This window comes from Lepidochelys olivacea (genome assembly GCF_965140295.1).
Source record: "Lepidochelys olivacea isolate rLepOli2 genome assembly, chromosome: 11".
NCBI lineage: Eukaryota > Metazoa > Chordata > Testudines > Cheloniidae > Lepidochelys > Lepidochelys olivacea.
The window spans coordinates 65,160,020-65,177,376 of record NC_140421.1 but is presented as its reverse complement, the minus strand read 5'-3'; the positions used below and the strand labels follow the sequence as shown (position 1 = coordinate 65,177,376).

Sequence of the window (17,357 nt, the reverse complement as noted above, 5' to 3'; positions counted from 1 at the left end):
CTCATATAAGAAGTTCCACTGAAGATAAAGCAATGAGATGTGAGTTAGCATTGCAGAATCAGGGAAAAACTTGATTGCTCCTAAAACTTGAGTTAAGATAGCAGTAATAACAGCTACAAATGTCATGTTAGGATAGTGAAATAAAGAGGCAAATCCATCTGCTGCAGGATGGACATTTTCCTTATACAAGTCAACAGCACAGGAAGGTGGATGACCTGGTTCTTAGCCCAAAGAGTATGTAGTGTAAGGAAGAATACTGAAGATAGCTTCCTCCTTTCATTATGTAGAACTCAACCCTCTCCATATCTTCTTCCTCAGAACAAATTCCATTTGTGAGATTGGGTAAGTAAACCTGCAGGATTTCTTGTTGCCCAACTGGCTATGAGAGTCCCGTTCATGGTGTGGAAACAAAACATATTTAAACTGGGGGTGGGGGGGTTCTTTCTTCTTCCCTCCAATCCAAGATGTGTATTCTGTAAGCGTTTGCAAAAGAAAACAAAGTGCTGATTTATGGTGGCATATACTCAGTAGCAACTTTAGCCTTTTGGTAAAGATGGGCAAGCTTTGGTGTGGAGATTGAATAAGGCTGAGATCTAAATAAACAAACAACTAAGAATATATGAATGGTTGAGTGTTGCACTTAGGGCAAATTTACTATTGGACTTTTCTTCTCAATAGACCATCTGAGGGCCCCAGTGTCATTGTTTACTTTGTAAAGAAAATTGACTTGTAGAACATGTTGACAGTTCTCACTCCAGTTCCCGGGGGGCAAGTGTGCATAGTATAACTGGGTTCAAAAGAGAACTGGACAAGTTAATGGAGGATAGGTCCATCAATGGCTATTAGCCAAAAAGGTCAGGGATGCAACTCCATGCTTGGGGAGACCCTAAAACTCTGACTACCAGAAGTGGGGAGCAGAAGACAGGGATGGATCACTTCATAATTGACTTGTTCTGTATAGTCTCCCTGAAGATCTGGTGTGGGCCACTGTCAAAGACAGGATACTGGGCAAAATGGACCGTGGTCTGACCCAGTATGGCAGCTCTTATGTTCTTATAGAATAAAAATACCATCATGCTTGGCACGAATATATGCCCTTGGCAGACACACCATGGATTAAGAGAGTTAGAGATGGAACCTATCCATTCTCTCCTACAGGTGTTCTTTCCAAATCTGGAGTGAGGTACACCAGAGGGGCAGTACAGGGAAATTTGTAAAGTCACTGTCTGTGCTGTACCTGTTCTGGGGTGCAATAGACGACTTCAGCTCCAGAGACATCTTCAAAAGTACTAAAGTCAGTCTAAAAATTTTGAAGTTGATTTACTCATGAGGTCAGTTATTTATCTTGGGAACCTAACTGTTCAATCCACAGTCAAGCTAAACTTCGTATTTGGGCTAGAACTCCAGGATAAACAAGAAAGTAACTCATTCATATGAAGCAGAGAAATATTTCCCTAAAGGCTGATGTGCTGGCTGTAAAACTGAGTACTTTGGCAAGAAATAAGGGGAAGTAAGCGAGAGCCACTACTTCATCTGCTCTGACTCGTCTTAAGACGGACTGTATGCATTGCTAGTAGGTATATTGTTATTTTATATTTTCTTAATAGCAATATAATGATATGCAGTGAGTGGGTGGGGAATATGATCTGCATCACAAATAAAAGATACAAGCGGTTAGATGACAAGCAATTTTATTTTGCAAAACAATCACTATACAGCAACAAATACAATTGCAAATTGGATTGAAAAACATGAACTAACTACCACCAGCTATTCAAGAAATGTCTCTTTATGGTAACAGGCTCTAGAATTATCAGAAAAAACACAGGTTTGTAACAGCAGACTGTATTCCTCCAAATCCCAGCATACAGAATATGTTGGTTTTTTTGTTTCTTTTTTCTCTTTGCTAAAGTTGAAGTGGCTTTTATGCCTGACCTTTCCAAATCTGAAAGTAAATTATTTTCCTGTAGAGGGCATTGCTTGAGTAAGATTACTAGCAAGGGAGCTCTACACACACCTAGGCTAAAATTCTATCTGCTTCATTTTATATAACAAAAGTGATCTACACTTAAAGACATCTGTCTTTGAAGGGATGTTCATACTTGATTTTCAGAAAATATTTTGGTCCAGCCCAGCAAAAACTTTTCTCATATACAGTAGTCCACATAGACCGCCTTTCAACTCCCTTTGGGTTGTGTAGATAGGCCAGTTTATATATATTTGCAAGCAGTCATAATGAGGGAAGAAATGTTGCTACTGTACATTAACATAGTGTTAGCTGGCTAATACCATTTACTGCTATACAGTGAAAATATGTGTTGTCTAGTGGTCACAGGAGTATCCTCATCATTATTAGTTTCTCCTTCATTGTTGCTGGACCAAGATCTGCTCAACTTTTTACTGGATTTCTTCCTGCCTAGGTTTACATAGAAACAGATATTTTGCTGATGTGGAGACACTCAGAGTGCCTTTTCCATTGTCCTACCACTCAACAAACATACTCAGTTTTGATTCTCCCATGACTAACCGATTTGGATTAATTTAAATTTTCTATTTATTCATTGTTACAAATAGAGAGAAGTTGGCTCTTAGATGTCACTGACTGGCTAAACCTGCCAATAGAATAGAACTGTTAAAGACGTGGGTTCCAGAAAACTGGAACATGGCCACCAAGTGCTTGCAAAGTTTTTAAACTGACACTCTTCTTGAGAAGGTTCTTATGAGCTTTTTCAATGACTATCTAGAGTTGCGTAATGTAACTTGCATTTTATTTAATATAAACTCTTGGTTTCTTTTATCTTCATCTAGCTCCTCACAAAAGCTCTAGAACTCTTTCTATGGAAGGACAATTATTGATTACAAGGACTTTGCTTGAATGAAGACAAGAAAGCTCATTTCAAAGCATGAAGTAAATGACTTGGTGTGTTACGTCAGTTTGACTTTGGATGTGTATGTGCAATAACTAAACATCACCATCTACAGAATGTTTTTTTTTTAAAGCAGGATAAAAAGTACTTGAGTCACAATTTAAATACTGTTCTGACCAGCTGTGTTCAACTTCAGTGAAGCTGAGGTTCAGCAGTACCTTAGGCTCTTCCTAACATTGGCAAAAGGCATAATAAAAACACTGCAAGGCTAATTTGCATTAATTGATGGAGAGCAACATGATCAAAAATATTGTTCTTCTTCCTCCTTTTGTTTTTTTAAACAATGGCAAGATATTTTTATGGACCACACCAAACATTATTTCCATGTAAATTCCCATTGGTTATTCTAAGCAACAGTACAGCAATTACAAGGCAGAAATCAGAATCCTCTTGATGCACTTAACATGTTTGCTAAACTCCCTGTCTTTTGTATAAAATAACTGACTTACAAACAGCATTAGGTGCTTTATAGTGTGAAAAAGCTTTTTGCAGAGTTGATGTGTGGGGCTATTTAGGAGTTCATCTTCAGTAAGATGCATGGAGTTTGAGCCATATAATTCATCTTAATGCCACAGGGAACAACTGCTTGGCCAAAATCTCCATTCATCACATTGAAGATTTACTCTTTAGTATTTGTGAAGTTTAATACTGTGAATTTAATTCTGTGGAATCCTTTGCTATTAATTATAAGAATCCTCTGCACAGACACAAACTTCTTCTCTCTGTTCTTTTCAATCAACCCCCAACACACACACACACACACACATAGTAAAAAGAACAGAGTACTCAAAAGCTTCCAATACACAAGGTTGACTTAATACACAATTCATGTCTAGCTCAGTTGACAGTGTAAAGATTAGCTAGAGATTTCAAAAGGAAGAGAGCCAACAATCTGCAAATATGTAAATTTGTCATTTTATAATGTCTACTGTACATAACATCAGCAGATTTGTTATCCACTGATGAGTAATACCACCCTATTACCTTCAGCAGTGTTTTCTTAGTGTCCATAATATTGTGTTGGAGTTCTCTCAAGTAACTCCATTAGATCTGATGTTTATGTATCTCTCTGCAAGTTTATGCACACTTTTCTTATACTTTTTATAATCAACATACACTTGCTGCTTCTTTGTTGAGATTTAAAGATGCCCTATTTATCTATTCAGTCACCTTGGTGATCCAGGCTAGGGAGTTCATTTTATTTATCTATTTAATTTATTAATTATAATTTATTGGCATCTCTACAGTGTTTACTGCTATACTACCAGAGTGCCCGAGTGTACACATAAGACACTACTGAAGGTATGGAATGACACCCAAATACTTTTTTCAACTTTAGCAAAAGAAAAAAATTCAATAAAATAAATCCAACATTCATTGTTACTATAGAAGCTTTAAAAAAAGCTAAAATCAAACTGTTTTTGATTTAAAAAAATCCAGAATCCAAACCCACCGCTTTGGAAACCCTTTTTCTAAACATCTGGAACTCACAAAATCAGTCTTGGTGAAAAAAGGAGGGTGGGGAAAAGGAATAATTTTTCTAGCATCACAGAAGAGACTTGCATCTGACACTAAAACAGGGTCACGGCTTTTAGTTGTTACAGAAAGCAGTTTCATGCTAAACGTTTTTGTCTTTTTATGTATTTTTTTCTGAATAGGGGAAAAAAAACCCTGCTAACATCTACTTTTACATACCTAAAATTGCAACACCAAAGGGTGCAAGAGACACAGATACTGTGAATAAAGAAGTATAATATTCAAGTATATGAGGGCGTATCACAAATGGCCACAGAGAAATATATATATCTATAATACTGTATCAAACAGATGGAAAGGATGTGAAACCGGTAGTGTGTACACAAATCTAGCCGCTTAACCGACATTCTAATCAGACACAAGCCCATTGAAATGGAAGTGCTTCCTTTCAATAGTGTTTTTGTTTTAAAAATGCCACTTCCTCAAGCACAATTCAAATGTTTTTCAACTACTATTTTTAGTTATCAGTTAAATAATTTATTGGAATCAGCTATACACTGACATAATTATCCAGGCCACAAAATGTTAATAACTTAATCCAGTCTTTCTCCTTCTACCCATTTATACAAAATAACACTTTTTTTAAATTAAACTTGATTTCCTTTATATGCCATTCCCATCCGGTAACTAGGCTCTTCAGTTTAATTTAACCTGTAATAAGTTACAGTGGGTGACTTTTTTTTCCTCCCACCCATCAACAGAACCGTGAAATGAGCAACTTGGGATAGTCAGAAAGAGGCGGATGGCCCTCAGGCACATGGAAAGGTAAAAATGCATTTTATCATAGTACAGTACTCCATGCAAGACAGAGCAGAGCAACAATAATCATCCAATGTCATACACTGCAATTGCATACCCATGTAAACCCAGTGTCTTCCTGCTGTAAATGGAGATCAGGCCAATTTCTGCATCTATTTAATGATTTGGGGTTTTTTTTATTGTATGGTTGCTACAGTCTTGGGATGTGACGTAATTTTAGACATGATAAAGAATGAATGTAACACCTGCTCTGAGCCCATTCCTGCCAAGAGCTCATGTCTAAATATTATTACTTCATACACTGCTAAATGGAGCAAATTCATAAGCCCTGCTTAGCAAGGGCGGCCGTGACATCTTCAGCGAGGGTAGCAAGCTGAGGGGATTCCAGCAGGTTGATGCTTCCAGAGGATGAGACATTGCTGAGTCTGCGTGGTGAAGGCACGCTGGACCTGCCTGGTGACTGCGTAATGATCTCAGCCCCGTGATCTACACGGGCTTTAGCATGCTCTCTGAAGTTTAGCTTCTGGCTGTCAATCTGTTCAAGAAAGGCAAAATGTATTTAAACCTTTGCTTTTAAGTAATGATCTTCTATTGCTGATTTGATTTGAAACTCCGGTCTTCTGTGGTGACACCCTTTCTTATTCATACACCATCCCACCTTTTCGGTGTGCGGCCAACTCTCTCCTTCCCACAAAGGACCTGTTGCCATATGATGCTGAGCACCTTCAGTTCTTGAAGTCAGTGGGAGTTGAGAGAGCTCAGCCCCTGCCAGAAATGTGATCAACAGCCTCACAGCACTGGACTCAGGAGTCACTCATCACCTTTGCCTGGGCTACCACTGCTGGAACACGTCCTCTAGCAGAAGGGTCCTGTCCTATAAGCCTGCCAATGATTCCCACCAAGGCGACAGCTGAGTGAATAATTCAATCTAGGCTGGGATTCCAAAGATGCCTAAGGGGATTAGGCACCTAATGTACATTGACTTTCAGTGGGAGTTGGGTACCTAACTCCCTTAGGCAGGACTGAAAAATCCCATCTTTTGCCTCTATTTCTGAATATCCATGAACATATCATGTCTTTATCGAATAATATATTATTCTACATTTTATTGGTCTGAAATGTCTTTTCTTTTTTAAAAAAGCCTTGTAAGGATTGAACATGAGGGTATCTCTGTGAGCATTCAAAATCCACCCTTGTGCAAAGCATCATCCCAAGGTTTAAAGTGGGAGTTAGGTGGTGCATAGGCATTGAGCTGGCCCTCTGCACAGACGTGAATTTCACCCTATTTGAATTGCACTGGTTTGCTGTGGTTGGCAGTCGTGATATTGTTTCCGTTCTCTAACTGGATGATCACACAAGCAATGCCAGTGTAAGTATTTGCTTGTGCAAAGTGAACATGCACATGTGTGTATGTGATTCTAATATTTGCATTGTTTGAATGTTGTTCAAATGTTCACAGGAAGCATACACAAAAGGCCAGTGAGCATGGCTGAAGGGAAGGGAATATACATAAAACCCCAGTGTGGATTTAGAATAGCAGCAAAGGGAGAGAGCGGTCTGGAGGCAAAACAGAAGTTCAGCTGGGGAAAGGGAAAAGCATTGGGCATCAGGAGGAGCAGACTGGGAGTCACTGGCTCCAGGTTGAGAGGATCAACCACAGAAAAGTAGTCGCTTTTCCTGCTCTCACCTCTGTAGCCCTGTATATAAGTGACACACATTTTTCTGACCCATGTATACCTGCTGTGTAATTTACACCACGATTCAGGTCACTGCTGACATTGGGCTGAAGTGCATTCTCAAAGAGAGAAGCTCAGTTCATCAGGCTGATTTCTTACCTTGATATTGCCACCTCCAGGTGTATGGTGGGCATTTTCTAGGGAACCAACTTTAGCGTGAGCTTTTTCTTTGAAATCCAGTTTCACACTCTCAATTTTCACACGTCCCCCACCTATTCAAGCAAAATAAAATACAATTAAGAAAATGAAATAGTCCTAAATTTCAAATACACTTTGTTTTGTTTCCTGAAAATGTAGCTTGAGGACCAACCAGGCAAGTCAGCGGAGAGCAGTAGCTATTAGTGTCTTATTTTTCTGGGAAACAATCTGTTGCTACAGTAGCAGTAATCATGACGCAAAGAGATATGGACAAGCACAATATTAACTTAGTCCACTAGAGGATTTTTGTTTTGAGGTTCTACAGCTCCATGAGTGGTTTCGTTTTGAACAAATTTAATCAGGCTAAGTAATTTTCACGTGGGACTTTTTCATGGGTTACCCAGGGAGACATATTTTTCTGCCCCTCCCAGTTCTGTCCGGGCACAGACATTTTTTACTTCTCTGTCAAATATGATCTAATAATTCATAAAGGACCAGATTTAGAGAGGCGAAGAGCACTGTGCCCTCTATTTCAATACAGTAGAACCTCAAAGATACGAACACCAGAGTTATGGACAGACCGGTCAAGCGAACACCATGTGAAACTGGAAGTAACCAATCAGGCAGCAGCGGAAACAAACAAAACAAAACAAACAAACAAAAGCAAATACTGCACTGTGCCTGTACTGCATCTTAAAGGTAGGCACATCCGGGCTGCCTGTCCCCACCCCAACCCCATGCGTGGAGTAGCCACTTACATCTAGTAGTGAAGACGCTGGGGCTGCCAGCCCAAGGCACCAGCAGAGGAGAATCAGCGCTGGGATCTGCGCTGCTTTCACCTCTCCCACAGTTGGGGGGGGGGGTGCTGTTTTCACACACACCCAGCCGGGAGGGGAGGGCACTGTTTTAAGGCCCCCTCCTCTGGCCGGGAGAGGGACAAGCTATTTTCACCCCATCCTCCTGGCTGGAAGGGGGACAAGGTTACAGTCTGATCCAGGGAAAGAAACTGCCTGCAAGGAAGCTGCTGGCACCGAGGAGGGAGTTTAGCTGCTGCTTGAACCTGGTTTGGCGTGTCAGCTGCCGGAACTGGAGCCCAAACTGCACTTTGTTTAGAGTTATGAACATTTCAGAGTTACGGGCAACCTCCACTCCCGAGATGTCTGGTACTCTGAGGTTCTGCTATACATGCTTAAGCATATGCTTAAATCCCATTAACTTCCATGGGATTTAAACACTTGCTCAAGTACTTTGCTGAATAGGGATGGACTCAATATCTTCATCAATGATTTAGATAATGGCATAGAGAGTACACTTATAAAATTTATGGACGATACCAAAATGGGAGGGGTTGCAAGTGCTTTGGAAGATAGGAATAAAATTCAAAATGATCTGGACAAACTGGAGAAATGATCTGAAGTAAACAGGATGCAATGCAATAAGGAAAAATGCAAAGTATTCCACTTAGGAAGGAAAAATCAATTGCACACAAACAAAATGGGAAACGACTGTCTAGGAAGGCATACTGCAAAAAGGGATCTGGAGGTCATAGTGGATCACAAGCTAAATATGAGTCAACAGTGTAACACTGTTGCAAAAAAATGCGAACATCATTCTGGGATGATCATTGGTAGGAGTGTTGGAAGCAAGACACGAAAAGTAATTCTTCCGCTCTATTCCGGACTGATTAGGCCTCAGCTGGAGTATTGTGTCCAGTTCTGGATCTTACATTTCAGGAAAAATGTGGACAAACTGGAGAAAGTCCAGAGAAGAGTCACAAAAGTTATTAAAGGTCTAGAAAACATCACCAATGAGGGAAGATTGAAAAAATTGGGTTTGTTTATTCTGGAGAAGAAAAGACTGAGCGGGGACATAACAGTTTTCAAGTACATAAAGGGTTGTTACAAGGAGGAGGGAGAAAAATTGTTCTCTCTGAGGATAGGACAAGAAGTAATGGGCTAAAACTAAAGTAAGAGCGGTTGAGGTTGGACATTAGGAAAAACTTCCTAACTGTCAGGGTAGTTAAGCACTGGAATAAATTGCCTAGGGAGGTTGTGGAATCTCCATCATTGGGGATTTTTAAGAGCAGGTTAGACAAACACCTGTCAGGGATGCTATAGATAATATTTAGTCCTGCCATGAGTGCAGGGGACTGGACTAGATGACCTCTCAAGGTCCCTTCCAATTCTATGATTCTGTGTGTTTAAGTACTTTGCTGAAGTGAGGCTCAGTGGAGAACCTGCAATTCCCACTTGGGTCAATGGTATCTTGTGGCAGTAGGTTCCACAGATTAAATTTGAACTGTGTACAGAGAACTGTTATCTTTCAGTTTAAATGGAGCATTCCCCTTGTATTTGTATTATGAGAACAGGTAAATAGGTGCATCTGTATCATTAGTTTGTATATCTCTATCATGTCCCCTCTTATTAATCTTATCTCTAAACTAAGCAGTCCCAAACGTTTTCAATCTCTCTTTATATGAAAATGTCTCAATTAAATAAAACAAAGAATATTATTTCCATTTGTAACTTCTCGTGATTTGTACTTGGATTATTTATTAAGTGAAGATTAGTAACCACACTCTTTCTTTCGTAGATGAACAAACCCAACATGTGGAGGCCTGTAACACATTCATAGAATCATAGAATATCAGGGTTGGAAGGGACCTCAGGAGGTTATCTAGTCCAACCCCCTGCTCAAAGCAGGACCAATCCCCAACTAAATCATTGCTATATGGACTCAAAGTCCTCAGGATCACATGTAATTTGCATCTGAATAAATTTGTTAGCTTATATATGTGAAATCACACACACACACACACACATATATATATATATATATATATATATATGATCATTTAGTTCTTTATTGACTGTACATATGAAGCTTGTGTACACTATATAATCCAGAATACTGAGCATCTGAAATATTTCATATTCTGGTTTCTGACAGGAGTATGTAAATAGTTAGGTCCAAATTCAGATCTGGTGTAAGCAAGTGCAACTCCGCTGACCTCAACAGAGGTCTACTTATATCCCTGAATTTAGTCCCCACTTATGTAAGGGTAAAAACTTCCCATTTGGGGGTCGAATCATGCACCATGAGCACAGGCACATTAGATGTGTGTTTATTAGATTTGGGTAATGCGCTTTCTAGAGGAGAAAAGTTTTGTAGGGAGGATGTTGGCTCATCAAATACTCTGTCTGGGATTATGTATATGCGAATTTGAATTTGGAATAGAGCTCTTAATGTTCCAGAATGCTGTCACTTAATAATCAGCTCATGATGGACTGCAAGCTGTATCTTTATCATTTCTTCTGGTACCTACCAATTAGCATCTTGAGTTGTGGGTTTGAGCATGCACTGCTGTACACTCTAGCCTTGAACCAGCAACACATTTAAACACATGCTGAATTTTAAGCATGTGAGGGTTTTGCTAGATTAGGCCAGAGTGCTTAGCATCTTGCAAGATCCAGCCCCTAAGAAGTAGGTACATTAGAGAACCTCCACTTATCCTGTTCACATTACTTGCATGAGTAGTAAGTTGCTGCAGTGGGTCTATTCACATGAGATAGGCAAGCAGGATTTGCCCCCTAATATTCCATATTAGTCCAAATAATTCCTACATTACCTGGTCTGTGACGGATGTTCTTCAGGGAGCCACATTTGGAAGTGACATGGCTCAGATCTATTTTCTTAGTTACAATTTGTATCTGTTGAAAGTGCACAAAACAAATTTTAGGAAGGCAAAAGGGCAAAGAGGAAGAGCACTAGCTTCGAAAAACACTGAAAAAGAAGAAATAGTTAGCGAAGGACAGATCATGCCAGAAAGGTGAGAAACATCTGGATTAATACAACAAGCTTCCATTCCACCAAGGAACCTGACAGTGGTGTGTTAAGTCTTTTCATTAGTAAAATGAAGATGTGAATCAAGAAGATAAACAAGGGTTATTTTCTAAGTTGCTTCTGAGCTTTCCTCTTGTGGTGAAAGGCAGTGCCTCTAAGCGCTGCGTGTAGCATGATACATACTGTTGTTCTAGTCTGCTTTCTTTGTTCCTTTCTTTAATACTTATTTCCCGGGAATCTGGGCTTTTTATATCATCCCTTTCACATGGCTTATCCTGACTTTCAGATTCAAAACTCTTCCTATGTCCCTTTGTCCCCATAAGTACAGTGTAAACACTGAGTGTGATTCACAACTGAGTTACTCCAGTTTTACATCAGATTAAATCCATAATGGGGTTACACTGGCATAAAACGGGAGTAACACAGTGGCTAATCAGACCTTCTGCCTAAACCCTGTTTTTCCTGATTTTGTATTTCTTTTATCTGTCATCTAACTCTGTTAATTTAATATAGTCGTCAGAGAGAGAGAGAGAGAGAGAGAGAGAGAGAAAGACTCTGGGACCAAGCGCACACCCAACCTTGAATGACAGATGGGCTACGCTTTCAGTCTGTCTGTTACTTTATCTGGGGTGACCTAAAGAAGGCAAATATATAGATCTGCTGTACAGCCAGGACAAGCTTCCCCTTCCAGGAGCTTGAATGACTGCCTTCTGTGGAATTGTGAGCAACTTTGAATGAAGCCACATTGCAGCAGTGTGCATCTAGGCAGTCTGGCCTTTTCTCCGGGGATAGAGGGAGAGAGAACGTTGCAGGTTTAGAAAAATGTAATAAGTGAAAAGTGCGTTTGTCACTTCCTTGAAATTAGTCACCTTGGGCCAGATCATGTAAGAACTGAGCAACCTCAGCTCTCATTGGGCTCCTATTTTGTGGTTCAGTGGATGCTGTAGCCGCTTAGCACCTCTAGGGGCACTCAGCTCCTTGCAGAACTAAGCCTGTGGCTGTAAAGGCGCACCTCATCCTCTTCTTCCTAATCCATTTCCTGGCGGAGCCCTAACCATTTGCTGCGGTCTGTGGGGAAGGATCAGAAGCCCACCACTGAACACACAGGGTTGACAGACTACCAGACCAAGTTAACATGTGAAACATAAGCAAGAAGGAAAATAGTGCTTGGAAGGAGGGGAGACAGAGGGCTGGCTGTGCAAGGTGGGGCATCACAGTCAGGACGCCTTCTGAGGTAGCATCACTACTTACATTTCCTCCCCCTGCAGAATGTTTGATGTTATCCTTGGAACCACATCTGGACTGAATATCGCTAAAATCGATCTTCTTATTTAAAATTCTAACCTAAAAGGAATTGGAGGTAACTTACTATGCTGTACACATGTTCTTTCAGTCTGCAGGTTAGAGGACCCAAGACGGCTGTGACTGCTACTGCTGGTGTGGGCAGTTAGGTTTAAACGTTGGCCAAATGGATACAGCCAACTATGGAAAGCAGCCTCAATGTTAAAACAAATCTATTGCTCTTTTCACCTCCTTCCAAGCTGGTTGCTGGTAAAATGAAATATAATCGGTGAGAATTATATTCTGGGAGTTCTCCCTGTTAGGCCTAAGGATCCAAGTTTGTCTCCAATTTATATAGCCATTAACCTCCTGGCCAAGAAAGACTGGAGCGGATGCTCCTGGGAGGTTGCCAGCACCTCTCAAGTTGCCAGAGGGGGTCCATGCAGAGAGAGACCTGGGACAGAGGACTGTGCCTCCTGGAGAACCATACCAGATCCAGCCAGCCCAGGGAGCATGGAGTCAAGAGTTGGACTCTGGTCTCCTGCTTAGCACTTACTCCTAAAGAGCCCTCAGATTGCCTACAAAGGTAACCAGTGATATTTATTGCCATTTTACGGATGGGAAAACTGAGCCATGGGGAGGCTGAAGGCTCACTTATACCTCTCACCAGATTAAGCTGTGACAGGGAAGAGGGGTGCCCCACCTGGTCCTGGGAGCTTTTTGCCTTTGTCACAGTTTCCAGGTCACTGGGAGGAGAATGACAGCCAGTGAGATTTGCTACACCTGTGTAAAGTGTAACCAGTGCTGCCCCGCCATATGGACAACACACCCCTCTGCGGCCACTGTGCTCCTCTGTGCTCCCCATCACTGTCAGCCACATCCCTGGGGGAAAAGGGATCCCTGTACCTTGCCCCTCACACACTCAAGTGCCCATAATTTGGCTCTATGTGAGACAGCAACAGAGCCAGGACTAGAATCCAGATCTCCAAATACCTAGCCCTACCCTCAGCCCACTGGACCACAGCTGCTCCATTCAGATCCCCCCACTACAGCAGCATCTTCGCCTGGCAAAAGGAGGAGCTTATTGGGACACCAATAATTTTGCTTTGGTAACTGTGCTTCTGTTTTTCCAATAAACAATGCAGGGCAAAACTGTGGGTGTCCGGGGGGGGGGGGGGGAAGGCTCCATCCCACCAGAAGTTCACATCTGCACCAACCAGCCCTGTGCTCCTCTTTGTGAGCCCTGAGCACACGGGGAAGGGGGATTAGTGCTGCTAGTGCTCAGCTCCCCAAAGGGGACGTGAGCCGACATTTCTGGAGAGTGCCCATGGCTCCACAGGCCTCTGTCGGTGCCCGGAGTCCTCAGCGCGCCTTTTAAAAAGTGTAGCAAATGCAACTTCGGAACATGTTCCCCGCTCGCTTCGCTGGTGGCATTATGCCTGACTGTCCTTCACAGTCATTATGCCTCCAGCGTACAGCACGGCAGCCTCTGCAGCGCACACCTGATCACACAAGCCGTACGTTCCCCGGTACGCCTGAAACAAAGCCCTAAGAGTAAGACAATGACAAGCAATCTTGTCACACACACGTCTTAGATATCATAGTGAATGACAGCCTCAAACAGAGAGACAGATGAGATAAGATAGGTAGCATCCACCACAGAAGGTCTGGCTGGTGCAGTGGAACAGAAAACCCAGAGTCTGTGAAATCACGAATGAGGACAAGATGGCTGACTTCTTGCAGAGAAGAGAAAGACGATGTTGGTGGATGGGGCGTGGGGGACCACTCGAAGAACAGGCAAGAAGCACACCTGAGGCTGCGAGAGCACTTCTGCCACCTGTGACTCAGGTTTGTAATCAAGGAGTTTTACTATATCCAGGGCTGCTTTTGGAACATCAAATACCAGCTGTAGCCAAAAAAGTTTCCATCTGCACCTGGGTAAGACAATGCCACCATTCCTTCCAAATGACCCCTGGGAGCCTCATCCACACCGGTCGCCTCACCAGGTGGCGACTGCAATGGGCTCTACTTGGGGCCACGCACTGGGAATAAGGCTTAGAAGCGTACACAGAATGCAGCTGACCATAGGCTGAGCAACACACCATCACGCAGGGAGCGTATTACACGAATGCTCCACAGAGCGGCAAGGGATGCCACTATGTTTCCAAGGAGAGAATCAGGTGCCGATTTAATATATAAAGCCCTACCTGATCTGGGATCTGGTTATCTGAGGAAGCTCCTTCCTACTTGGGTCAAGCTGCCACAGTGGCACAGCTTGTTGGTGTATCACACAAAATCATGTCCCTTTGGGCAATGTGGAGATGGGGAAAAGCGTGTGTTTGACAGTGCTCCTTCCTGACTCATGCTAGATCAGACCATGAAACTGCAGGCACATAAACTAGCTCACCCCATGGTTCTCCCATCTAACCACCAAATGTCTGGGTTTCATCCTTGCATCCAAATGGCGGTTAGGGTCCCGTGTTAGAGTCTCAGTGGTGGAGTAGTGTCATATTCTTTGTTATGTTTTTCTCTATGGCCTAGATCCTCAGCTGGGATGAATCAGTGTCGTTCCATTGACTTCAATGCCAATATAAACCAAGTGAGCATCCCCAGTGAGGGATTTCTGCTTAAAAATTGAATACCTGGTGTGGCCCAGTGTAATTCCTTGGGGGCCACATCCTAAGGTCTTTACTCAAATATTGCATGATTTTTATTCAACTATGCCTGAGTAAAATAAGGACCTCAGGATATGGTTTATAATACTAATGTACTTGTGGCATCTTAGAGACTAACAAATTTATTTGAGCATAAGCTTTCGTGAGCTACAGCTCGCTTCATCGGATGCCACAAGTCCTCCTTTTCTTTTTGCTGATACAGACTAACATGGCTGCTACTCTGAAACTAATGTACTTGGAATTTACAATGTCTTTCCATACAAGCGTTATATTTTTGTAAGGCTTGCTGATAGGCATTTCTAGATCACTCTTCAACACAGCATTCATCACAGTCATGTCTATAACGTAGCTGACAGGCAGAATAGGAAAAGCTAAGTTGACTGACTGATATTTAGCTGATAGGTAGATAGATTAATAGAGACAGATTCATTGGTACCCTCTAGCTGCTTACTGTCCATCTTGTAACACAAAGCAGATGCAAACCCAGCTTAACTGTCCAGTGGGAGGAAGGCAGTCTTGTGGCTAAGACACTACACTGGGACATATGTAATCTGGATTCAATTCCCAGCTCTGCCACGGCCTTCCTTTGTGACCTTGGGCAAATCAGTTAATCTCCCTCTGCCTCAGTTCCCCATCTATAAACTAGGGACAATAATACTTCCTTGCCCTACAGGTATGTTGCCAGGATTAATGTTGTGAGGCTCTCAATTACTATAATCATGGTGGGCATGTCAGTACAATACCTTAGTAGATAGCTAAATTGGAGTGTACCGTTGAATCAGGTCTTTTGTCCATGCTCCTGTACCTGAGTACAACATTTATGCTATTTATTTTCCTTCCCCGGGGTGATGCTGTCAGACCAGGTGCCAGCTCATGCCAAGGCAACTGGACCTCACTAAACACTGACAAATGCATAGCTGGAAACCAACCTGCCTCACCTATGTGTTACTCTTATTAAAATAGATATTAGAGTTATAAGAATGTCTTTAGTGTTTAGACTTTATGGGATACTTGTAGGAGGCTGCACATATTAATCCTACTTATAACATCTGTATCCCATGTTATAAGATAATGTTTAAATGCTTGCTCTGTAACTATAAAAATGTTTGCCAAGACTGTGAACCCCCACCGTCAGGGGAGAAGCATCAGCAAGTGTGAAATACTAGTTTATCACAAGAGGTGTCATCTCTTCCTCATAAAAGAAGGTCTACAGACATCAGACAAGCCACTGTGCAACATCAGTGGACAAAACACTTTGCTGATTGTTCCTCCCACACCCATGGAGAGGAGACATGCACCAAATGCTCATCTCATCAGTTTGATTGCTGGGGGAAATCCCTGTGTGACGCATGACCAGAAAGGATTAAGCATCCTGTAGGATGAATGACTCAAATTCAACCCTTAAAGACATATGGGGAGATAATGTTTGTGCTTTTGTGTATTTACATATATATTAGTCGTGGTCAACAATGTAATCAAACAGTCGCTGTCTATGCTGTATTCTGTTAATTCAGAGATCAAAAGAACATCTTAACATTTAAATGAACTGTAAACATAGGATGTCACTGTATTCATCTCTCTTTGAAATGTACAGCAAATCATCTGCAAATGGTGGAAAAACAGGCAATTGCTTTATGTTAATCTGTGTGAATAATTACTGGTGATCCTTAGGAAATATACCTAGTTCAAAGTCGCCCTGATTGCCTATTGTTTACCCAGGACTGTATGGTCAAGTGGATGCTAGAACATTGTATAAAAGACCCTTGGGTGCTGATCCTGTCATCTCAGATCTGCTTAAGCTTCATCAGGGGAAGTTTGAGTCGCAAGATTGAGATCTTGGTTAAGCTGGAACACCCTGAATATGATATTGGACATTGGACTATAACCTATGGATTAAATTCTAAAAGAACTCTTTGCAACTACAAAGCTCACCATCTCTGCTATGAATCTGAAGCACTATGCATGTCTGTATGTATATTGATCTTTTAATCAATACTCTCTCTCTTTTCTTTTTTAATACATTTTAGTTTAGTTGTTAAGAATTGGCTGTAAGTGTGTATTTGGGTAACATCCAAAATATTCCTTAACCTGGGAGGTAATGTGTCCGATCTTTTGGGATTGTACAACTTTTTTATATGATGAAGATGATTTTCATTAATCCTCATCATATCTGACTTGGGTGTCTAGGTGGAGGCCTGAGGCTGGGTTACTTTAAGGGAACTGTGTTGTTGACTTCTGAGTAACCAGTGAGGTAATAAAGGAGCTGTTTTGTGCTGGCATGGTAAATCTAAGTATTGGAATATTCACCAGCTTTGGGGATTGTCTGCCCCATTCTTTACAAAAAGAAAAGGAGGACTTGTAGCACCTTAAAGACTAACCAATTTATTTGAGCATAAGCTTTTGTGAGCTACAGCTCACTTCATCGGATGCGTCAAATAAATTGGTTAGTCTCTAAGGTGCCA

The 17,357-nt window shown here is 41.7% G+C and overlaps 1 protein-coding gene across 32 annotated transcripts in view; it reads right to left on the bottom strand.

Annotated features, from left to right (window-relative positions):
* Positions 1-1,674: 1,674 nt before the first annotated feature.
* MAP2 (microtubule associated protein 2) overlaps positions 1,675-17,357 on the bottom strand; it is a 340,514-nt gene continuing 324,831 nt past the window's right edge. For 18 of the 32 annotated variants that reach the window (XM_084643737.1, XM_084643739.1, XM_084643767.1 and 15 more), the window contains 4 exons: positions 12,191-12,283; positions 10,725-10,806; positions 7,058-7,170; positions 1,675-5,757 (listed from right to left, as the gene is read on the bottom strand). In XM_084643737.1, coding sequence (XP_084499863.1) covers positions 5,542-5,757; positions 7,058-7,170; positions 10,725-10,806; positions 12,191-12,283 — 504 coding nt within the window. In that variant the 3' untranslated portion in view covers positions 1,675-5,541. The remainder of the gene's footprint in view (positions 5,758-7,057; positions 7,171-10,724; positions 10,807-12,190; positions 12,284-17,357) is intronic. The other 14 variants (XM_084643738.1, XM_084643744.1, XM_084643745.1 and 11 more) reach the window with 1 other exon arrangement.